Below are 26,038 nucleotides of genomic sequence, written 5' to 3' on the forward strand. Positions count from 1 at the left end.
TTCATATTTACTTTACATCTCAGGTTTACTTTATGTCAAATAAGGAGAGACAAATTGTGAATTAAGTCAGTTAAGGAGAGATAAATAAATCATGACTTATGTCATTAATGAGAGATAAACTGTAAGTTAACTACTTCCCGACCGCCGTATAGACAAATGGCGGCCGGGAAGCAGACGCCGCAAGGACCGCCGTATTGACAAAATGCGGCGGTCCTTGTTTGGGCATGGGCGGAGCGATCGCGTCATCCGTGACGCGATCCTCCGCCTGTCGCCGCTCACTCGCCGCAACATCCCGCCGGCCATACGGAAGCGCCGGCGGGATGTTAACCCGACGATCGCCGCATACAAAGTGTATAATACACTTTGTAATGTTTACAAAGTGTATTATACAGGCTGCCTCCTGCCCTGGTGGTCCCAGTGTCCGAGGGACCACCAGGGCAGGCTGCAGCCACCCTAGTCTGCACCAAGCACACTGATTTTCTCCCCCCCCCGCCCCAGATCGCCCACAGCACCCATCAGACCCCCCCCTGCCCACCCCCCAGACCCCTGTTTGCACCCAATCACCCCCCTAATCACCCATCAATCACTCCCTGTCACTATCTGTCAACGCTATTTTTTTTTAATACCCCCCCCCTGCCCCCTGCTCCCTCCTGATCACCCCCCAACCCCCCAGATTCTCCCCAGACCCCCCCCAGACCACCCCCCCCCCAATGTACTGTATGCATCTATCCCCCCTGATCACCTGTCAATCACCTGTCAATCACCTGTCAATCACCCGTCAATCACCCATCAATCACCCCCTGTCACTGCCACCCATCAATCAGCCCCTAACCTGCCCCTTGCGGGCAATCTGATCACCCCCCCACACCAATAGATCGCCCGCAGATCCGACATCAGATCACCTCCCAAATCCATTGTTTACATCTATTCTCTCCTCTAAACACACACTAATTACCCATCAATCACCCATCAATCACCCCCTATCACCACCTGTCACTTTTACCTATCAGATCAGACCCTAATCTGCCCCTTGCGGGCACCCAATCACCCGCCCACACGCTCAGATTGCCCTCAGACCCCCCCTTATCAATTCACCAGTGCATTCATTACATCTGTTCTTCCCTGTAATAACCCACTGATCACCTGTCAATCACCTGCCAATCACCTATCACCCATCAATCACCCCCTGTCACCCCCTGTCACTGCCACCCATCAATCAGCCCCTAACCTGCCCCTTGCGGGCAATCTGATCACCCACCCACACCATTAGATCGCCCGCAAACCCGCCGTCAGATTACCTCCCAAATGTATTGTTTACATCTGTTATCTTCTCTAAACACACACTAATTACCCATCAATCACCCCCTATCACTGTTACCTATCAGATCAGACCCTAATCTGCCCCTTGCGGGCACCCAATCACCCGCCTACACGCTCAGATTACCCTCAGACCCCCCCCTTATCAATTCGCCAGGGCATTATTTACATCTATCCTTCCCTGTAATAACCCACTGATCACCTGTCAATCACCTGCCAATCACCTATCACCCATCAATCACCCCCTGTCACCCCCTGTCACTGCCACCCAACAATCAGCCCCTAACCTGCCCCTTGCGGGCAATCTGATTACCCACCCACACCAATAGATCGCCCGCAGATGCGACATCAGATCACCACCCAAGCGCAGCGTTTACTCTCCTCTAAACACCCACTAATTACCCATCAATCACCCATAAATCACCCCCTATCACCACCTGTCACTGTTACCCATCAGATCAGACCCTAATCTGCCCCTTGCGGGCACCCAATCACCCGCCTACTCGCTCAGATTACCCTCAGACCCCCCCTTATCAATTCGCCAGTGCAATATTTACATCTGTTCTCCCCTGTAATAACCCACTGATTACCTGTCAATCACCTATCAATCACCCATCAATCACCCCCTGTCACTGCCACCCATCAATCACCCCCTGTCACTGCCACCCATCAATCACCCGCTGTCACTGCCACCCATCAATCAGCCCCTAACCTGCCCCTTGCGGGCAATCTGATCACCCACCCACACCAATAGATCGCTCGCAGATCCGACGTCCGATCACCTCCCAAGTGCAGTGTTTACATCTGTTCTCTACCCTAAACACCCACTAATTACCCATCAATCACCCCCTGTCACTGCTACCTATCAGATTAGACCCCTATCTGCCCCTAGGGCACTCAATCACCCGCCCACACCCTCAGAATGCCCTCAGACCCCAGCCCTGATCACCTCGCCAGTGCATTGCTTGCATCTATTCCCCCCTCTAATCACACCTTGAGACACCCATCAATCACCTCCTGTCACCCCCTAGCACACCTACCCATCAGATCAGGCCCTAATTTGCCCCGTGTGGGCTCCTGATCACTCGGCCAAACCCTCAGATCCCCCTCAGACCCCCTTCCGATCACCTCCCCAGTGCATTGATTGCATCTATTTTCCCCTCTAACCACCCCCTGAGACACCCATCAATCACCTCCTGTCACCCCCCTAGCACTCCTATCCATCAGATCAGGCCCAATACAACCTGTCATCTAAAAGGCCACCCTGCTTATGACCGGTTCCACAAAATTCGCCCCCTCATAGACCACCTGTCATCAAAATTTGCAGATGCTTATACCCCTGAACAGTCATTTTGAGACATTTGGTTTCCAGACTACTCACGGTTTTGGGCCCGTAAAATGCCAGGGCGGTATAGGAACCCCACAAGTGACCCCATTTTAGAAAAAAAGACACCCCAAGGTATTCTGTTAGGTGTATGACGAGTTCATAGAAGATTTTATTTTTTGTCAAAAGTTAGCGGAAATTGATTTTTATTGGTTTTTTTCCACAAAGTGTCACTTTCCGCTAACTTTTGACAAAAAATAAAATCTTCTATGAACTCACCATACTCCTAACAGAATACCTTGGGGTGTCTTCTTTCTAAAATGGGGTCACTTGTGGGGTTCCTATACTGCCCTGGCATTTTAGGGGCCCTAAACCGCGAGGAGTAGTCTAGAAAACAAATGCCTCAAAATGACCTGTGAATAGGACGTTGGGCCCCTTAGCGCACCTAGGCTGCAAAAAAGTGTCACACATGTGGTACCGCCGTACTCAGGAAAAGTAGTATAATGTGTTTTGGGGTGTATTTTTACACATACCCATGCTGGGTGGGAGAAATTTCTATGTAAATGGACAATTGTGTGTAAAAAAATCAAACAATTGTCATTTACAGAGATATTTCTCCCACTTAGCATGGGTATGTGTAAAAATACACCCCAAAACGCATTATACTACTTCTCCTGAGTACGGCGGTACCACATGTGTGGCACTTTTTTACACCCTAAGTACGCTAAGGGGCCGAAAGTCCAATGAGTACCTTTAGGATTTCACAGGTCATTTTGCGACATTTGGTTTCAAGACTACTCCTCACGGTTTAGGGCCCCTAAAATGCCAGGGCAGTATAGGAACCCCACAAATGACCCCATTCTAGAAAGAAGACACCCCAAGGTATTCCGTACGGAGTATGGTGAGTTCATAGAAGATTTTATTTTTTGTCACAAGTTAGCGGAAAAAGACACTTTGTGAAAAAAAACTATTAAAATCAATTTCCGCTAACTTGTGACAAAAAAATAAAAACTTCTATGAACTCACCATACTCCTAACGGAATACCTTGGGGTGTCTTCTTTCTAAAATGGGGTCATTAGTGGGGTTCCTATACTGCCCTGGCATTTTAGGGGCCCTAAACCGCGAGGAGTAGTCTTGAAACAAAAATGACCTGTGAAATCCTAAAGGTACTCATTGGACTTTGGGCCCCTTAGTGCAGTTAGGGTGCAAAAAAGTGCCACACATGTGGTATCGCCGTACTCAGGAGAAGTAGTATAATGTGTTTTGGGGTGTATTTTTACACATACCCATGCTGGGTGGGAGAAATACCTCTGTAAATGACAATCTTTTGATTTTTTTACACACAATTGTCCATTTACAGAGGTATTTCTCCCACCCAGCATGGGTATGTGTAAAAATACACCCCAAAACACATTGTACTACTTCTCCCGAGTATGGCGATACCACATGTGTGGCACTTTTTTGCACCCTAACTGCGCTAAAGGGCCCAAAGTCCAATGAGTACCTTTAGGATTTTACAGGTCATTTTGAGAAATTTCGTTTCAAGACTACTCCTCACGGTTTAGGGCCCCTAAAATGCCAGGGCAGTATAGGAACCCCACAAATGACCCCATTTTAGAAAGAAGACACCCCAAGGTATTCCGTTAGTAGTATGGCGAGTTCATAGAAGATTTTATTTTTTGTCACAAGTTAGCGGAAATTGATTTTAATTGTGTTTTTTCACAAAGTGTCATTTTCCGCTAACTTTTGACAAAAAATAAAATCTTCTATGAACTCACCATACTCCTAACGGAATACCTTGGGGTGTCTTCTTTCTAAAATAGGGTCATTTGTGGGGTTCCTATACTGCCCTGGCATTTTAGGGGCCCTAAACCGTGAGGAGTAGTCTTGAAACGAAATTTCTCAAAATGACCTGTGAAATCCTAAAGGTACTCATTGGACTTTGGACCCTTTAGCGCAGTTAGGGTGCAAAAAAGTGCCACACATGTGGTATCGCCGTACTCAGGAGAAGTAGTATAATGTGTTTTGTGGTGTATTTTTACACATACCCATGCTGAGTGGGAGAAAGATCTCTGTAAATGGACAATTGTGTGTAAAAAAAATTAACAAATTGTCATTTACAGAGATATTTCTCCCACCCAGCATGGGTATGTGTAAAAATACACCCCAAAACACATTATACTACTTCTCCTGAGTACGGCAATACCACATGTGTGGCACTTTTTTGCAGCCTAACTGCGCTAAGGGGTCCAAAGTCCAATGAGCACCTTTAGGCTTTACAGGGGTGCTTACAATTTAGCACCCCCCAAAATGTCAGGACAGTAAACACACCCCACAAATGACCCATTTTGGAAAGTAGACCCTTCAAGGTATTCAGAGAGGGGCATGGTGAGTCCGTGGCAGATTTCATTTTTTTTTGTCGCAAGTTAGAAGAAATGGAAACTTTTTTTTTTTTTTTTTTCTCACAAAGTGTCATTTTCCGCTTACTTGTGACAAAAAATAATATCTTCTATGAACTCACTATGCCTCTCAGTGAATACTTTGGGATGTCTTATTTCCAAAATGGGGTCATTTGGGGGGTATTTATACTATCCTGGAATTCTAGCCCCTCATGAAACATGACAGGGGGTCAGAAAAGTCAGAGATGCTTGAAAATGGGAAAATTCACTTTTTGCACCATAGTTTGTAAACGCTATAACTTTTACCCAAACCAATAAATATACACTGAATGGGTTTTTTTTTATCAAAAACATGTTTGTCCACATTTTTCGCGCTGCATGTATACAGAAATTTTACTTTATTTGAAAAATGTCAGCACAGAAAGTTAAAAAAATCATTTTTTTGCCAAAATTCATGTCTTTTTTGATGAATATAATAAAAAGTAAAAATCGCAGGAGCAATCAAATAGCATCAAAAGAAAGCTTTATTAGTGACAAGAAAAGGAGCCAAAATTCATTTACGTGGTAGGTTGTATGAGCGAGCAATAAACCGTGAAAGCTGCAGTGGTCTGAATGGAAAAAAAGTGGCCGGTCCTTAAGGGGTAGAAAGCCCTAGGTCCTCAAGTGGTTAAGATACTGTCTTTTTACCTAATTCCACTCCAGCTTGATGTCTAGACGTCACACAAGAATGAGGCTGCTAAGGTAGCATCCGTGTAATAAAGGCGCCTTTTAATTCCTAAATGAAGTGATGCCAATATGATTGCACAATTCTTTCATATCCATGTGAACTGGTCATATTTACAATTTAACATAAAGGTCTTACCTTCAATCTGGGTTTCCTTTCCCTTTAGTTACAGGATACATATATTGGCCCATAGTCAATTAACTTTTTCTCTTGAGTTTTTTTCTAATTGATACTGTATATTTCAAACAGTACTTTCCACTGGGAAATGCTAAAAAAAAAAACTGATGCTTTAACTAGGATCCACTTTCCAGTGGGCACTAGAAGGGTTAAGCCTTAGTGTTTATATATATGAGGAGATAGGCAGAGATCCCTGCAGAGTATTCACAGCTACTATGGCCAGAAGCCCACTAGGAGTGATTTTTAATTTGAAAAAGCTTTTGCTAATGCAATGCTTTGGGGTAATTATATAAAATTGCATCCCTCCAGTCCGATAGCACCCATAGCATTACATTAGCAAGAGCTTTTTAAATCACAAAGCGCTCAGCAAAGCTCTCCTAGTGGGTTTCTGGCCTCATAAGAGTTTGATCTAGCTAAACAAACAAATAACACAGCAGCAATTCATTCTAAATGAAGCAGTGAATTTCAAAGCAACTTATATGTGAAATGAAGTCTTTTTATATTGTGTCCTGTGCAAGAGTTTGGGTCCACTTTAAATCCCCCACTGGTATGAAAATAATTATAATGATTTATACAACATGTAGCACAGAGCCACTAAACTGTATATAGTTTTCTGTGTTATGGACATAGATACAACCTTAACCGATTCCAGACCACTGTAATGGAAATCTACACCCTGTTTGTGGCTGCTTATGTATGCCATTGCCATGGCAAACTTGCTGCTACCGCTGATCACGCTGCTCACCCAATTGCTGCAGAACCCTCACTGACGTTTCTATGGCGCATATCGATGGCAGAGCAAGGGGCCTGTGGCAATGGGTGAATGGCATGAATGTCGAGAATGGCGGGTACGTGCAGCAATTTGTCGGTAGGAGACGTTTTTTGGTACTAGCTGTCTCTGGTCCTTAAGGGGCCAGACAGTGCTGATATGCAACTGGTTAATATACAATAATACATTTGTTTGTATGGTTACATCTATATCAAGGATGTTCTTTGGTAGTTAGGCTGATTAATAGCAGCAAAATGGCAAAAACTGAATGCAAAAATGATCTTCAACAGAGCCTGCAAATGATGGTTGGTATTTACTGGGAATCAATCAGCAGCAGCATATTGTCTGTTCTTTCAGATTAGTCATGTGCATCCAGGCATGACATGATTCATATTTCACGTGTATCCAACAAGTGTTATCTGTTAACTGCATGCTTTATGCACCTGAAATTTTACTTCAAACACATTACTGTAATGGAGGCCAGAGGTAGCCACGGTAACGGCGAGTAATCTGTCAGAAATGCTTCTGCTCTCTGGAATAGAAGGTCAGCATGGGTGAGAACTGCTTGGAATTTCTCATTTCCAACGAGCCATTATATGTGGAATAATAACACCTCCTGACGCCCGTGATAAAGCAGCTAAGGAGGAACACAAAAGACTGATTGTATAAAGTCACTGGGTCCGGTTCACGGAGAACACCAAGAATTGGTCGTGCCATGTCTTGTAAAACAGTTTGAAGCTCGTACTTTGTAAATAGGAAGGGGTAGAGGACTAAAGGTCACTTATCACAAGTAAAGTCCGGAATAGTGCAGACTGAACGTAGTGTGGAGAAACCCACATGCCTTGCATTTCTCTTACACCCCCTTTCAGCTTTTTATTTACTCTTTCTATGCCTTTTATCCTGTAGTATGATATTTTTGATTGTTATATGTAAATGCTTTCGCCATTGATTTTTTTTATTATTATTTAAATCTGTAGCAATGACATTGGAAAAATAATTTAGGAACCTATAGTGATTAATTGGAATGATTGAGTATTTATTGCCAATCACTTGGCCAGAGTGACATCATATGGGTCTAGGCAGTGGTTCTGACCATCAGATTAGGGCCTTCACATTAGTGTCATTATAATTCTGCATTTATACAGCACTGACACATTTTTCACAGTACTTATCAAGTACACTGGAGAATTCCCATCACTGTCTCTGAGCAGGACTCAAAATCTACTGCTCCTTCATCATTCTAGGTCCCACATGAGCGACGTTGATTAACCTAATAGCATTTTTTGGGGGTCATGAGATGAAATCAAAGTACCCTGAGGAAAATTATGCAAGCAGAGGATGACATAGAAATTTTATGCAGATCATCTCTTGGCTGATTCAGATCTGGGACTTGAGCTCTGTGGGATGAGACTGCTAGCCACACATTATATACTGTATAAACTGACTGCAGCTTATTAAGCATAGCTGCCTCTTTCAGCGACTCAATAATCACTTAAAGTGGACCCAAATTAAAAATACAAGATTTCAGAAATAAAATCTATTTACTAACTCATAATAATAAATAACAGCCTTTTTCAGCTGCATGATGACAAATATAAAACATTTTACATTTATTGGAGGAACCCTTCCCTCCCATTCATATTGCCGGGACAGAATCCGGCAGATTGGTGGAGGAGATAAAAAATCAAAAACAAAACACAGGCTGCTACTGATTATGTCACAGGGGAGGTGATCTCAGCTTGTGTGAGATTTCACATAGATGACCCCCTGTGAGGGAGGGTAGGTGATGACAAACACACCCATGATCTAAAACCTCCTACTAAGCTCAGAAGTAATGCCTGTAACCTGTATAACTCTAGTTATGAAAAGAGAAGGGTGAAAAGCATGCAATGAAATGCTCATAGGCTTGAAGGAGTGTTTATTTATCTATGTATGTGTCAGAGTGGTGCAACTAAATATTTTGAATTAAAAAAAGTTAAAACAGCCAAATCCCCTTAGTGCAGGGGGCAGCCAGAGTGGTCTGCCTTCCTTAAAGAGGAAAATAATGTAGTAAAAAAAAAGTGCTTCATTTTTACCATAATTATGTATAAATGATTTAGTCAGTGTTTGCTCATTGTAAAATCTTTCCTCTCCCCGATTTACATTCTGACATTTATTACATGGTGCCATTTTTACTGTGGGCAGGTTATGTAGCTGCTCCTAGCTGTTTTGGCTGTTAGAGACAGCTGTAAACAGGTATTTCCTGTCTGTGAACCTTGTTACATTGTAACAAACTGCCAAAAGTACCGCGGTCCCAGAGCTTCTTGTGGGAGGGCTTTCAGCACAAAATCAGTCATACAGCACCCCCTGATGGTCTGTTTGTGAAAAGCATTATATTTCTCATGAAAAAAGGGGTATCAGCTACTGATTGGGATAAAGTTCAATTCTAGGTTGGAGTTTCTCTTTAAGGCTGGTTTCACAGTGGGACATTAAAGTCCCACGTTACAGCAGCCAGTAATGCAGCCTAACTCACAGCACTGTAAAATCAATGTGCTCATTCACAGTGCACACGTTGCGTTACATAGTAACGCAGCCTCCTGGCCGCAATAGCAGCATAGGGGGCGATATACAGGCTGGGAACGAGAACAATCACTCGCGTTCCCATGCCTGTCAGCTGGTGACGGTGAAACCGGAAGTCGTCGCCGGCGGGTCCAGAAGCATCGAACCGGAGCTGCGAGGGCACCGATCGGCTGCAGGGGGCAGAGGGAAGCCCCAGGTGAGTTAATCTCATTTTTTTAACCGGCTTTAGGTTCACTTTAATCCCCCTATATTTGTCTGCATAAACTATTAGGCATATATTTGTCTGCATATACTATTAGGTTTAGATCTCTAAGCCCTCTAGCTTGCTTAAATGTAAGATATGGGACATTCTGGATATTGTATGGTAAGATAGAATCAGCTTCAAATTGTGGCCACAAAGTTTGGAGAGGAGTTCTAGACCATTGTACCTGTTGGGAAAAGTGAGTTGCCACAAAATAGTAAAAAAGATTAGGAACCCCAACTCCACCATCTGTCTGTTGTCTATATAGGCATATATTTTTAAAACGGGCAGGCTTGCTATTCCAGATAAATTTGTTGATAGCTTTTTGAAATTTAAGTAGTATAGATCTCACAGGATTTATAGGAAGAGCTCTCATTAGGTATAGTATGCGAGGAAGAATTACCATTTTTACAGCGGTCGCCTTTCCCAACCAGGAAATATTGTAATGACTCCATTCGTGTAGGGTATGCTCAATAAATTTTAGCTAAGGTACATAATTAGTAGTGGCCTATGAATCGAAAGAGGAGGTTAATTTTATGCCCAGGTAAGGGAAGTAAGGCCCAACCCATCTAAAATCAAAATTTTCCTTATATAGTTTAACAACCTGAGGGGGAAGATTAACTGCTAACGCATGTGATTTCGAGTTATTCACCTGTAAACCCAACAAATTACTAAAGTGTTCCAGTAGAGGTAGCAAACTATGCATAGAAGTAAGTGGTTGTGATAGAAACAGTAAAGCATCATCCGCATATAAGATGAGTTTGTATTCTTTCCCCTGTTTCACATAACCTTTTATATCAGAGTTATAGTTTATAGCTAACGAGAGGGGTTCAATGGCGATCGAGAACAATAAGGGCAATAGGGGGCAGTCTTACCTGTTTCCCTTTGTGATGGTTAAAGGATTAGAAAGTATTCCAGGAAGCTTTATTCTTGCTTTAGGGTCATTATATAATGCATATATTCCATTAAGAAAAGGGCCCGTAATTCCCATTTTAAAAAGTACTTTGTGAAGAGACATCCATAATACCGAGTCAAAGGCCTTATGTAGGTCCAGGCTCAACATTAGATACCTTTGATGAAATAATTTAGCGTCTTGGAGAATAATACATGCCAGCCTAGTGTTGTCTGTAGTTTGGCGTTGGGGTATAAAACCTGACTGTGGGAGAGAAATTGTAACGTCTGAAACTATGGCGGCTGCGGATGCGCAGGATAGATCCGCAGCCGCCTTTGTTCCTTGTTCACAGGCCTTATCAGTCCCGGTGGTGTCCAGCATGCCGGGAACGGCATTGTCTCTGGCTCATAGGGTCTCTGTATCGCGCGGGTGATACAGAGACCCTATGAGCCAATGTTCTTTCTGTAGTAGAGCTACGATCTGCAAATGGGTTTGAGACACAATTTAAGTCCTCTGCCAGGATTAAGTGATTAGACTGAAAACTAGTGATGGGCGAACACCTGGATGTTCGGGTTCGGGCCGAACAGGCCGAACATGGGCCAGATGTTCGGCATGTTCGGCCCGAACCCCGAACTCAATGCAAGTCAATGGGGACCCGAACATGCCGCAATACGGCCCCCCTATGGGGTCGCAGGCATAAGGGGGGAGCATGCCCCGATCGTGGGGGGGGGGGCGGAAATTCCCCCCACCCCCTCCGCTAGTGCTCCCCCCTCTGCCCGCTTCCCCATAAAAAAGTTGGCGTAAAGTTAAATATTACCGGTGGTGGCTGCTGCAGTGGCTGGCTGGCAGTGGTGTGAGTGAGGACTAGGAGGAGGAGTCCGAGTATGACGCGTTGAGGCCAGGCAGCGGGCGGTTCAGCGGTAGTACCCTTGTGGTACTTCCGCCCTTTCTCTGACCTCACGTCCTCTACGTGATGACGCATACGATGGTATGCGTGACGCGTACCCTCGTATGCGTCATCATGTAGAGGACGTGAGGTCAGAGAAAGGGCGGAAGTACCACAAGGGTACTACCGCTGAACCGCCCGCTGCCTGGCCTCAACGCGTCATACTCGGACTCCTCCTCCTCATTCACACCACTGCCAGCCAGCCACTGCAGCAGCCACCACCGGTAATATTTAACTTTACGCCAACTTTTTTATGGGGAAGCGGGCAGAGGGGGGAGCGCTAGCGGAGGGGGTGGGGGGAATTTCCGACCCCCCCGCGATCGGGGCATGCTCCCCCCTTATGCCTGCGACCCCATAGGGGGGCGGTATTCGGCCGAACAGGGCCCTGTTCGGCCGAACAGGGGCCCTGTTCGGCCCTGTTCGGCCGGGCATTTAGTAGGTCGGGCGAACCCGAACGGTTTGGCCGAACACCATCAGGTGTTCGGCCGAACTCGAACATCACTCAAACAGGGTGATGTTCTGCAGAACCCGAACAGTGGCGAACACTGTTCGCCCAACACTACTGAAAACACTCCAACTTGGCAAATAGTTCTCTAAAAAAATTGGGCCTGCATCGAGTGCGGAGCATATATGTTGCACAAAGTGATTTCCTTTCCAGAAAGAATACATTTAATAATAAGGAACCTACTTCCAGGGTCCTTATATACCTTAATTGCTTCAAAGTGAATTCCATTCCTGATTAGGATGGCAACACCTCTTGTCTTATTCGAATATGTGGTATAATAATTTCTGCTAAAATTTTTGCCAAGAAAGGAAGGGGGATTAGATTGTGAGAAATGGGTCTCCTGTAAAAATATTATATCTGCTTTCAATTGTTGATACTGACGAAAAGCAGTTCTGCGTCTGTTGGGGGAGTTAAAGCCTTGTACATTATGGCTAATAATTCTTAGTGCCATTTAATCTGGGGGGTAGAGAAAGTAGATTACAGGAATACAAGAGGCTATGTCATCCTTTGGTTGTCCCAATACCCAAGCATAAGAATATAATGAGTTGCGAGAAGGAGGTGTCTGTAACTGCAAATATCATACGTAAATGAACATCATTACTAATTCAAACAGAGAAAACATATTAATTTGAACAAAATTAATCAATGGGCATAAACACAACAAATGTTTCAATCTGCAGGCTGAGTCTTCACTTATTAGTAGGAGAAGAGTCCTGAGAATCAACAGCCTCCCAAAAATGACTCATGAGTGGGCCGGGGGGGGGGGGGGGGGGCGAGGGGGGAGAAGCAAAAAGCACAGAGCCTGGCTTAGGATTGCTGCTAATCATGCTTAAAAAAGAGTGCGTGACAAGTCACTGCGAGGACAAAACAAAAAAGCATAAGAAAAATGTGGCGCAGGGGGTGCTTGTGCTAAGTATAATGAACATAAACGTTATATCACCCATCCATCATGGAGGTCCTGGAGAGGAAGTTGGAGATGAAGGCAAGTTGCTTGATTTTTGAGAGCGCTGAGACCAGATAGGAGAAAGTGGTTTCTGAGCAGTTCCCTTGGGTGATGAGGGGGATCACTGGAGGCCCAGTTTCTGCAACAACTTACTACCATCCTTAGGAGACTGGATGATATAAGTAGTGCCGATTTCTGTGACGATCAATTTGAATGGGAAACCCCACCGATAAAGAATCTGGGCTTTATAGAGCGCTGAAGTTATGTGCTTCATCCCTTTACGCTTCTCAAGTGTAATTGGCGACAGATCCTGGAAGATCTGAATTGGGTGCTCTTCATATTGGAAATCCACTGTAGATCTAGCCGCTTTGAGTAGTTGTTCTTTTATGAGGAAATCCTTTAGACATAGAACAATGTCCCTAAGTGGCTTTTCAGGTGGAGGTTGTGCTCTTAGGGCCCTATGGATCCTGTCACAGATGAAGGCCTCAGCTGTAGTGTCTGGAAGGAGTTTCTGGAAAATGGCGACAACATGAGGTGTGAGTTCTTGGTAAGATTCTGGCAGGCCCCGGATGCGGAGATTGTTTCGCCTGTTTCTATTATCCAGGTCTTCCGATTGTGCTTGCAACACTTGCACTGATTCGTGCAGGGTGCAGTGTTCCACCTGGAGAGCTTTGTGTGAGGCAAGTAGCTCATCATGTTTAGTTTCCAGAAGATCAGTCCGGGAGCCCAGTGACGCGATCTCTTGAGTAAGAGAGGCCTCCACTCGTCTAAGCTCCTTCTGGAACTTGCCTGTGAGACATTTATACATCTGTTCTAGGCTCTCCTCAAGGTTCTGCTTCGTTAAAGTACGAGGACGCTCCAGTTTAGCTGTAGTCCAGTCTGTGCCCGCTTCAGACAGAGAGTCTTGTGATGGCGCAGGAGAGGCGCGGCCATCGCAGCAAGGCATGTTAAAGTCCTGCGGCCTAAGAAAATAGTCTGTAACGGCTCTCTGGCGCCTAGAAGCATCATTTTTTTTTCCTCTGGGACATGTACCAAAGCTTTGTAAGAGGGTGGCTGCTGAATTAGGCTGTAAAAATCATGCTAAATACCCCAGCAAGCAGTGTTAGTAGCCCGGCAAGTACGGAGCTACATCAAGCTGCTTACTTCCGCCAGTGTGTCGCCCATGCGCCCCCCAGGAAGTCCATATTTTATGCCATGCCCAGGTAAACCAAATACAAAGCTAATGCTACTGGTATACAGCTGATGCGATTTTGTGATGCACTAGTTCAGTAAATGAATTGGTAGCTTACAGTAACAAGTGCATTTAGCATAGTATATTGTTAACAAAGTGAAAATAACTAAAAATTGCTTTCTTCTTCTCATGGCCATCAAGTGTTTGTGTCCCCTTATTATTTGTCTCAGCGGTATAACTATGAGCCAGCGGTATAACATTTATCCTTCTGGCTTTCTCCTTGGCTCTAGACTTAATAATACCTTGTTCAGTATTGGATTGTTCTAAAGATTTGAAAATAATACTTTCAGTAACCTTGCATTTGTGCTGTGCAAGTGAAATGGATTCATTTGTTATAAATACACATAAAAAGGAATAAGAAACTGGCCCTTAGACCGATGACAAAAGTTGAGTAAAAACAAGGATAATGGCATGGTGAAAGAGCAGATATATTAAAGTGGACAAGCGCACTGGACTTAATAGGGTGGCTCAAGAGCAAGGGATGCTTTATAGGTTGTTATACTTACAAACATGTCACATTAAGTTATGTTAGAGTCATGTAGCTGGGAGATAATGAAAATAGTAATTCCCCTTTTTCTTCATTTCCTGTTATTTTGAATGCTAACATTACTTTGCTTTATACTGTCATGGGCTTTAATTACCAGCGTTCAGAGCACTATAGATCACAGAGTTCCTGAAGCAATCATTTCTTAATAATATAGCCAGTTTTTGTACAACACTCTTCCCCAGACCAAGGTATGTCAGATCCTATCTCCTATCCTTAGTCCAGGCAGCAAGAATGAAGAATATCTCTATGCACCCTGACAGGCGCCTAGTATATTGCAACATAGTTCAGATGTAATAAAGCAGCCACATATCTACAGTGATCAGTTATCGATCTGGCCACATGATCCCAGTTCTCTTAATGTAAAGGATACTATCTAGGAGGAGATACTGTGAATGTAGCAAACGCATGTTGAGAATGAGGTGAGGTTTTCAGACTGCTGCATATTGCCAATACAAATGCTAGGCTCTTTATGGAGCTGCTGGATGGGTTTTTATTTGCAGTATTTGCACTGCTATAGTAAATTCAGAAACCTTTGACTACTGGTGTCACATGACAAAACAGGTAGGGATGGTCAACGTGATGCAAATAATTCTGAGTTGATGCAAGAGCAAATAATTTTGAGTTGATGCAAGATAATGCACATTCTGTATGACAATGTATGCAGCTTGAAAATGGATCAATTGAATCCCGCCTAGGTAGAATAAGATTGGTCTATTTTGAAGCTGCATATATTTACAGAATTTTCATTATCCTGAACCAACTTAGAATTATTTGCATCTTATTGACCTTACCTAAAACAAAGTACACATTTCATATGCTATGTTTTGTCTCTGCTGAGATGAAGGTTTTAAATAAGACCTATGTGGTGTGAATCTGATCCAATTCAAGTTTTTCATCTTCTGTTCAAAATAACTTTTTTGCCCTCTGCAAATTGAAAATTGATGAAATGTTGGTGGAAAAGTACTGTTAAAATTATTCTGAGTCTTTTATTGCTTGGTTTTGGCTTAAACAACTTTTTATTTATAAGATGTGAAATTATCACCAAAGAGAAAACTTGGAGAAAAAAATTATTGAATCATGCCCATAATGTCCTCCTGATAATATCACACATTGGCCCATATGCAATTCACTTTTTCTCCTGAGTTTTCTCCTAGGTGATATTTTTAAAATTGTCAATAAAATTAATTTTAAGCCACCAGCAAGCAAGAAAATACTCAAAATAATTTTGATAGTACTTTCTCACATACTTTTTAGTACTTTTTCAGTTACAAAATGCTGAAAATGTATTTTAAAAAGACGTTGAAAAATTATCTCCTAGGAGAAAACTCAGGTGAAAAAGTGAATTGCATATAGCCCATCATCTCCTAGAGTAAACATGAACATTTTAACAGACACTACTCTCCATTTTTCTTACATTTTTGGGATTCCGGTACAGAAATCTTATTAAGTGTGACACAGAGACAGCAAAGACATGCTGTACTTCAAGAGCAGCAGGGTAGATAGTATCTGCCACATTTGTAATGTGGTCTGGGTCTTGAAAGTGAGATTCTTTCATTTTCTGTCCTCAAACCTATGCTACACTACAAGGATTTGAAGGGGGTTATAATATCCGCAAATAAAAAATTGTTAAAAATTAGTTAGTGCCCCAAAACTATATGTAAACCACTTCAATAGGTCCTCATATGTCACCCATTGTATTCTTTTTATCTGGTCTGGTTGCCTAGTAGGGAGGGGGAATTAACACTGAGCCGGGTTGTTGAAAAAGAAGCGAAAAAGGTAGAAGTGATGTCACTTTTGACATCACATAGGAAGAGTAAAGATGGAAACCAGCAGAAATATTTTCTTTCTTTCTTTCATATATCATTTCTCATAAATATGTTATTTTTTCAGTCAACAAGGAGTTTCATCACACTTTAAAGGGAAGGTGCGAGGTGTAAAAAAATCATCTACTTACGTGGGGCTTCCTCCAGCCCCTGGCAGCCTATGTGCCCCTTGCTACAACTCCGCTCTCAGCCAGTGGGCCAAGGTCCCCCGTCCCCCCGTTGCAGATGCTGACCTCGCTAGCTCTGCGTCTTCTGCACCTGTGCAAGAAGTACTGCGCCTGCGCAGACTGCCCAAGACCGCGTGAGCACAATCAGGAGTGGCGCGGCCCAACGCTCGTGCAGGCACAGAAGATGGCACTGGCCGGGTCGGCATCTGCAATGAAGGGGACCCCGGGCCACCAGCTGGGTGTGGAGCTGTGATGAGGGAAACATAGGCTGCCAGGGACTGGAGGAAGCCCCAGGTAAGTAGATCTTTTTTTTGTTACACCTTGTTTTTTCCCTTTAAGAATAAAAATACAGCTTGATTTACAAAACATCACTATTACTACTGCTACTACTGCTGCTTCTCCAACTACTACTACCAATAATAATGGTGCCTCCTTAAAATGTATCTTTAAAAATATATTTTTGTGATTGTGTATTGGATGTGACTTCCACTGTATCTCACATTTTTCAAAACGAGGATGATAACATTCTTAGACATAAGAAAACAGAGCTGAGTACTATAACAATATCACTCAACCTGGATACAGAGGTGAATATTTTCTGTTTTGGAATTGTGATACTCAATGCCAAAGATATGCAGATGAGAATTTGTAGGTCTACATTGCAAATTTTTTGTGGGACCACCCACTAAAATTAAATTTGTATATGCTTCCCGCACAGTGTTCAGTGAGATGCTGGTGTACTGGCACAACAAAGACTGTAACATAGCTATATAGTTAATTGGGTTCAACAAAGACATCCGTACATTGAATGTAAAGCTGCAAAGGAATTGTACTACCATCTATCCTGTCACAGATATGGTATGGCAATGACCTACTGAATTTTGTGACTTCAGTGTAGTTGTTCGCTGACACTTCCTAACCCCCATCCTCTCAATCTGTGTTTTTAACAGTATTGGCTGCAGTGCTGGCATCGATGCTTGGGTCATTACAGGTAATAATGAACACAATCCCATAGTACAGACCTTACATACTAAAGCATTATCCCTAGTGTTGCGTCTCTTGTCTATCACGAAATGTAATTGGAATGATTTACTTACCATGTGCAGTGAGCATATAGGAATTGTCTGCTTTATCACTTCAAAAACCAATCAGATACAGAACATTTTCATTTTTTCTTGTTTTAATTTCATTTTTATTTAATTTTTGTAACTTCAGTTTTGTGCAGTTATGCAGTTGTTATTCTTATCACCTAATTCATGAGATTGATTTTTTTTTATTTCCGTGTTTATCTATTTTAACAAACCACCCTTACCTTCTATCCATTTTCTTTTGGCCCTATATGCCCAAGTTCAGGCAACTTACACAACGTCTCTAACCCTAATTTAAATTCATTAAAAAAATCTGGAAATCAAAAAATGCAGTAAAATAGCCACTCAATAAACTGCCTGGAATAGGGAGAGAAAAACACGGAAACACCAGGCCTATGTGCAATTACGATTTTCTCCTGCGTTTTCTCCTAGGTGATATTTTCAAACCTTATCAATAAAATACTTTTAAGCCACCGGCAAGCAAGAAAATAATTTTTACAATACTCTTTGACCTACTTTTTGGTACTTTTGATGAAAAGTTATTTTAATCAGAAGATGAAACATTATCTTCTAGGAGAAAAAGTGAATTGAATACGGGCTCAGAAGCACAATCCAGTGTAGGGATAGGATTAGTATAAGATAGGTGGCAAGCTGTTACAATATGAGATACTGAGTTACTTCCCTAAGCAACCACTGTAATTGCATGTGGGGAAATACCATCCCCACTTGGCCTTGAATTTGTCAGGTGCTCACTATAAAAAAACAGATACTCTATTTTATAATAGAATAAACCATAAAAAGTAAACTCCCCAACAAGGCTGACTGATTAAAGAAAATAGAGGAGCCAAGTGTAAATAGAGTCGTTTGAAAACATTTAAAAAGAATGAAAGTGTTGGCTTACCTTCAAGAAGACAATTGTTAAATCTTCAAAGCTTTATTAGGGGTAGTATAATAAACAACACATTTCATGGCATACATACAGCTCCTCAGGTCCAATACATCAGCACTCAAAGTTCTTCCCATGGCTTTTGTGAAAGGCACATGTATTTGACCTGAGGAAGTGAAGTCTGTACTTTGAAACACTTTGGCCTCAATTTACTAAGCTTTACCAAACACTTTATCGCATGTTTGATAATTTACCTCATGGGTAAAATCTAATTTTGAATTGACTAAGGTGTTATATATATCGAATGTTTTATCAATAAAACGTTCAATAAATCTATAACACCTTAGTGAATTCAAAATTAGATTTTACCCATGAGGTAAATTATCAAACGTTCGATAAAGTGTTTGATAAAGCTTAGTGAATTGAGGCCATTGTCTACTGTCCCACCACTAAAAAAAACAGAACATTTAACAGTTATCTTCTTGAATGTAAGTCAACGCTTACCTTCTAAACTTTTTTAAATTACTTTATTTGCATTGCAAATCGACCCTAATAAAAAAGAGTTATATAGCGTTTATACGGCCCAGGTCATCCACTTCCTGTTCCATATCTTAGGAGACACAGTATGGTTGATTTTGCACAGAAACTATTTTCACATTTAGATCTGTAACATTGTCTGAAGCTAACGGTAAGCTATAACAATGGGGCATATCACTAATCTCCATATCTAGATGAAATCAAGTGATGGGAATAATAAAATCACAGGAGGAATGTCCATGAACATCTGGCATTATCATTTGTTTTGGAATTCCTGCTGAACAACATACGACTCTTTTGAGCCTTTTTAGCAGACATAAAACAGTGGCCCACAGTTCTGTAGCCATCAAAACCAGGTATATATTGCAGCAAATGGAACCAGCACGGCAATTAATCCCAAAAAACCCAAGCGATTTTTGACTGATCAGCACAGCAAAGGTTTTCTGCGGTTAAGGATCCCCAGGAAAAACGTAAAGATGTGAAAGGCCAAGCGTGAGTTACCGAGATCCTTAACCAAGGCTGACAGTTTTAAAGTGCCATCTTTTCTTTATCTCTCATGAGATCTGTGAGTCAGGTGCAGAAAAATAAATTTTAAAGATGAGGCTTTTCTATTGTTCTCCCTTGGATCCCGAAATATTTCAGATTCAGAATGGATTCAAAGCCAGCAGTTAATTTCCTTTATTCCACAAATGCATTACAGGGTCCGTCATCCTCTTTAATAGAATTGCGTCCTTAGTCAAATACCTGCTTCCTTTTAAAATGATTCACTTAAAAAAGAACTCCGTGAAGTTGAACTTGATTGGGCACTGCATTAGCATAGTATTTCCAATTTTCCAATTTATATGTTTTTTAAATGTTCTGGCCTTTAAAAGTTATCAGCTGCAAGATGTTTTAATATTTCCTGAGCTTTCTGAATTAAAAAAAAGGTTAAGTACTGAATGTGATACTCTTTTTATGTGCAGTAACAAATCCTGTTATTTTGCGATTGGTTATATCTGTGCTATATACTCGCATTTAGTAATAGAACTACCTCTATATATTCGGATGCTCATGTGTTGCTACCCACTGCTGATTCAGGGGAACTGACAAAGGAAGTGACTCCCGAAAGCTGATCCTATAACAAAATTTGTTATTGCAAATAAAAAGAGGACCACATTCACTACTCAACCTTTTTTTAATGCTGCAAGTGCGCTAACGCAGCAACAGTCATCTTATTTAAGCTGTCTGTTTGGTCTGGGGCTGCAGAAATTAGACTGCCCTGTCCAAATGCTACATTGATAGCTCAGACTAAAATAGCCACTAGGAGGCCTAATGATATGTTAATAGTTCTGGTTTGCAAGCAAATTTCATGCAACTTGGACACGGGTCAAATTCAGCAGGAAGTGCATTGGATTGGCTGAATTCCAAGCTGTTTCAAATTTATATTACATTTAAATAAAAAAAATAATTATGAGCATCTCACTGACCACTTCTAATAGCCACATGTCCAAAAACACTGGAGTGGAGTACTCCCAGCAGAAAAAAAACTGCATAAATGAATGCTGCTGGGACCACAAGCTACATTCATAATCAGGAAGCAGAGCATGAAACATGCCAGAAATGGGATACAATGTTATTGTTAACCCTTTCTAATCCAATTTCATGATCACCCACATCCCCACTTACTTGTTTCTGGTGTGCAGGTGGACATGGATGATTTCAAAAGTGCTGCTGTGGGGGATATATGTCTTTATCTCCTTGCACTAGGGGGGCGGTGGTTATGGGAATGCCAGTACCAGGCACCTGCATAATAACAATGTTAAGTGGGGAAGAATGCTACAAAAGGGGATCAAACGGCAGACATAGTTCGACACTTTGATTCTCATAGGCTGATGCCATGCTGGACTGGATCCAGCAACAGTGCCCTAACAGTAAGCCCAAATGAACCCACATAAAATGCATATTACGTTACGTGGTATAGCGGCAGAGTATGGGGCCAGTGGCGATCAAAGTGTTGGACTTAGTCCGACACGTTTTTCCAAAGGGGATGCAGCTGTGCCAGATTTTAGCCAGTAACAGCTCCCCTAGTATCAGCCATATTTTCCTATGATGGACTATGTCTGACGTTGGACCGGTGCTGGAAAAAGTCATTGTTGAACATAGTATGACATGGGAATGGGAAATGTTAAAAGAGATTTTTGTGCACCAAAATCAGCTGACAAGTTGTACTGAACCACTGCAATGAAACTAAAGTGACAACATAGGGGATGTGTGAAATTTAACTTACTACTTTAAACAGATTGGGTGAGCAATGAGCCACTGACACAATCATAGAAATGAGAGTTCTGAGTTTCATTGTTTCCAGTAAATTTACTTGGAATTATTTTTTCATCCGGTTTTCAAATTTTGCTGCAGACTGAATTTGAAAAATATTTAGCACCATTTGACTACAAAATGAGTTGTGTACTGATAACGTACTGAGGGCCCATATGCAATTTACTTTTTCTCCTGAGTTTTCTCCTAGGAGATAATTTTTCATCTTCGATTTAAAATAACTTTTTGGCACTTTGGGATGGAAAAAGTACCAAAAATAAGGCGAAAAAGTACCGCCAAAATTATTTTGAGGATTTGCTCGCTGATGGTGTAAAAGGCATTTTATTTCCAAGTTGTGAAAATATCACCTTGGAGAAAACTCAGGTGAAAGAGTGAATTGCATATGGCCCTGAATGTCATATGAAGATTTGTATTAAAGTAGATTTATCTGTTAAGTGTTCAGCAGGCCAGTGAATGCATGCTCCTTCCAAGTTCCCTTGTTAAAAAATATCTGTATGCTTGATTTCTTCTTGAAACAGGTGGATGTTTGAAATAAACACATGCGCATTGGTCTGGAAAACTCTTTGTAAACACCCAGCTGTGTTTTATTTATAATAGCATGTTCTGTGTAGCATCAGTTAAGAAATAGAGAAATGCATCCCAGCCTGTATTTCCTTTTGATATCCAATCAGCTTCAGGGGAAATGCATAACATCTGTTTGATAGAAACTGATTGGACATTTGAAGTGAAACATGAGTTTGGCTGAAAACTTTTCCCAAAAGTGAGCATCAAACAGTAAGACTGTGGTATATATGTTATCTGCCTTCTAGTTGTATCAGCCTCATCATGCACATAGATTTTCCAACATTCAGGGCAGCAATCTATGTACTAGCCATATGAGAGGTGCGTCACTGGCAATGTTAACTAGACTCATATCCTTTGCCAACACACATAGAGATATCTGCCACCATGTGTTTTTAAGTGGAACAAGACTCAATCAGCAGCATTACTGTGATTCTCATCCTCTTTTAACCTCCTTAGTGGTAATCCCGAGTCAGGCTCGGGCTGGAAATCCACAACTCAGAGTGGTAACCCTAAACTGGATCCATGGGAGGTGTGTAATGTGCAGGTCTGCCACGGATCTATCTAGATTTTTAGAGTCTAAAAGCACGTGAAAAAATTGCACCTCTTTCAGACTCTAAAATCCAGAAATAATCATAATGTCAGGGAGGTTGTAATGCCAGGCTGCTGAAAGAGTAATGCGGAGTTACAAACACATACAATTTTATGATAGTGTTGAAAATGCAGAGTGAAATAACTTTTTATACCTCTGAGCATGAATAAATTGCTAAATGGTTTTAAGATCATTTATTAAAATACAGCAATGCTAACTAAAAGGGTTTTTTGAAAGTTTAGTCAGTATTGGTATCAGTAACACTTTAAAGGCAAGTCACACATCCCTAGTATAGTGGTATGTGATAAACAGTGATTGAGACACAACAAGTTGTTAACAATGATTATTTTAGTACATTTTTTCTTTAAAAAACACAAGACAGCTTTGTAGTCCAAAAATGATGCTCTTTTGATGTTGATTTTAAAAGCCTATACTCTATGATAGCATTTTAGTTCCCATCTGCCTACTTGGCATGGACCCTTTTAGCAGGACCAGGAAAAGGTCCATCTACCCACAAGAGAGAAATGCTAAGCTGGGTGGTGGAAGCAGGAGATGCACCCTCCCGATAAAAAGGCCTCCATGCATCTAAAATTTTTAGTGCTGAGTTTGGGCACCTAAGAACTAAGTTATCAGCAGGTGATTGTGTTATGTAAGTTAGTTTTCTTGACATGCTCAAACTTGGTATGTTGAAGTCAAAGCAGATGAGAAACTATGAGTATTGTGATCCGTGCAGCAGTTAGGATCTAGCCCTAAGATTAAGAGGTTTTAGGGATAAGGCAGGGTTATGTTTAGTATTAGTGGTTAGGGTTAGAATGCTAAGGTCAAGCATTAGAGAGGGGTTAACATTAGAAGGGGAGGTTAGTATTAGACATCAAGAGGGTAAAAATTCTGCAGGAGGGGGATTAGGCATCAGGAAAGGATCTAGCTTAGCATGCAGGACTGAAATAAATGTTCCATTTATGGATGCTCCCTTTTATCTTCTGTGTGGGGAAAAATTCAGGGTGATTCAAACATTCAATGAAAAGTTTGCCATCTCAGGAGTTTGGAAACTGTTTTCTGCTGATTGGTGCTTAGGGTATTATAGTCTCGCATGCAGCGCCCTCCCTGAATATGGGCAGAGCATCAGTGGTGTCTAGGTAAATGGAAATAAAACAATATTTTGGCTAATCTGGCATTTGATCTAAATCCAAATGGCAACACTAAACATTAATATTGTGAAGTTGAATTTCTGCTTGTCAGATGTGATAAATAGGTATGGTATTTAAATGATTGAAACAGAATGTGACGGTATCAATATGACTCATGAGCTCTCATTGTCTTCTCTCAGATGTAAACAGATGAGTTACCCCGATGATCTGCCTCAAATTGCTGTGGTCTTCATCTTTGTAAATGAAGCATTGTCTGTGATCTTACGGTCGGTACACAGCGTGGTTAACCACACTCCATCTCATCTCCTGAAAGAGATCATATTAGTAGATGACAATAGCGACAATGGTAAGTGTCTGTTACAGCTAAGAATAACCATACAACGCACACAAGACATTTATGCTTCAGAGGTCACCATGCATCATTATGGTGGCCTCCAAGAAATTGCTACAACATGCTATGGGGTGGAAGATACAAAACATGATATTAAAGTGGAATATAACCCAGAATTTCATCTTTGCTCTAAAACATTATTTACAGCATATTAAATGCAACCAGCATTCTTTTTTTACCAGACCAGCATTTGAACGGTTACACACAGAGCTTGAAAGTTCAGTGCAGTGAAATGTGGACGCATCCAAAATTTAGATAATGTTATCTTGTGTTTACTTAAATGTATCAAGTGAGGAATGTTACACATTCTTTGACTGTGGAGAAGTAGCTCCACACAGACAGAGAGTCAAAGCATGTCTGCTTTCACCACATAATGAATAAAACCAGTTATTAATAAAATGCAAAGTCAACTCACAAAGCAAAAAACTGTACTTTTGGGAACCTATAATGTCTAAATTAATAATAATACTTATGCACAAATGCAAATATGATAACCATATGGCATATAAAAAGTAGGAAAACATGCTTTTTTTGAATAGTATGTCAGGGTTTTAAACCACGTTAAAGAGAATCTATACTCTAAAATTCTTCCAATAAAAAGCATACCATCCTATTCATTATGTTCTCCTGGGCCCTTCTGTGCTGTTTCTGCTACTCCCTGCTGCAATCCTGGCTTGTATTTGCCAGTTTTAGGCAGTGTTTACAAACAAAAGACATGGCATGTGATAGGCTGAGAGGAGCTCAGTCTGTGACTTATACAGAGCATGCAGGGGGCCTGGAGAGGGTGTGTATAGCTTCTATCCTATCACAAGCAGAGCTGCACATTCCAGCCTGAGTGCCTGAGCCCGACAAAGCCGTCAGAGGAAAGAAGATTAGATCATATAACAGAGATAATACAGCCACTGTGCAACTAGGAAAGGCTGCAGTAAGACACACCACATTAGAACAGGCATAGGAACTTATAGGATGGAAGAACTAAGGCTGAAAATTTTGTTACAGAGTCTCTTTAAGAAGAAAAATATACCTTGCATGTAAATACCCAATTAAAGTTCATGGATTGTTATAATTAATTTATAAATTGTCTATATGAATTTTGTATACAAATTGTTTATAATATTATATTATACATGTACAGTAACAGATGACAGTATAATCAGGCATTCTACTTCAGTAGTTAGTTTATAACATAATCCAAAGAGGTATTTTATAAATTGGATCATCTGGAGTGCCCTTATTTTACTTTCATCAATACACTGCTTGTCAACTGTTAGTAGCAGTAGTTGATTTTTATTTTTTCCCCAACAGAATTAAGTTACAACCCAATTCCATTTTCTCAGTCCAGATGAACATTTCTGTGGTTGCCAACTGATGTAAAAGCTCAGAATGCTTACCCCTTGAAATCAAAATCAGTGCAGTTTAACAAATACACAGTTGATTCAAAGACAGATTTTCATATTTGTGGAGAGATAAATAATAGGATATGAATGTATGGACACTGTTACTACTTTAACCTGATATTGCAGACACTAGCCAAGGTGCTGAATCTCAAAGCCTCCAATGGTTATAACTAAAATCAGTCATTTGTCTTAATCTTTTCATACTGCCATCACTGCCACTATTGGGCTGGGGATAGAATATCCTTAGCCAGTCATGGAGAGGATCCCACAGAAGAGTGTGGCACAGTGGCACTAATTTTCTAGTGACTGTATCAGCTGAAATTCAAAAGGCTATATTTCACATTAGAATACATAATAGTTATGAAGCTTTAAAGTGGACCTGAGCAGAGAATAAACTATTGAGATAAACAACTGCATGTATAGTCCTATACATGCACGGTGGCATAGTGGTTAGCTCTCCCACCTTGCAGTGCTGGGTCCCCGTTTTGAATCCCAGCTGGGGCACTATCTGCACGAGTTTGTATGTTCTTCCCATGTCCGTGTGGGTCTCCTTCCTCCCA

At 41.5% G+C, this 26,038-nt stretch overlaps 1 protein-coding gene across 1 annotated transcript in view; it reads left to right on the top strand.

Annotated features, from left to right (window-relative positions):
- Positions 1-26,038, top strand: part of GALNT9 (polypeptide N-acetylgalactosaminyltransferase 9) — a 397,797-nt gene that overhangs the window by 149,032 nt on the left and 222,727 nt on the right. The window contains exon 3 of the mRNA XM_068243439.1: positions 23,870-24,036. Coding sequence (XP_068099540.1) covers positions 23,870-24,036 — 167 coding nt within the window. The remainder of the gene's footprint in view (positions 1-23,869; positions 24,037-26,038) is intronic.

The sequence above is a fragment of the Hyperolius riggenbachi genome, chromosome 1, assembly GCF_040937935.1.
Source record: "Hyperolius riggenbachi isolate aHypRig1 chromosome 1, aHypRig1.pri, whole genome shotgun sequence".
Lineage (NCBI taxonomy): Eukaryota > Metazoa > Chordata > Amphibia > Anura > Hyperoliidae > Hyperolius > Hyperolius riggenbachi.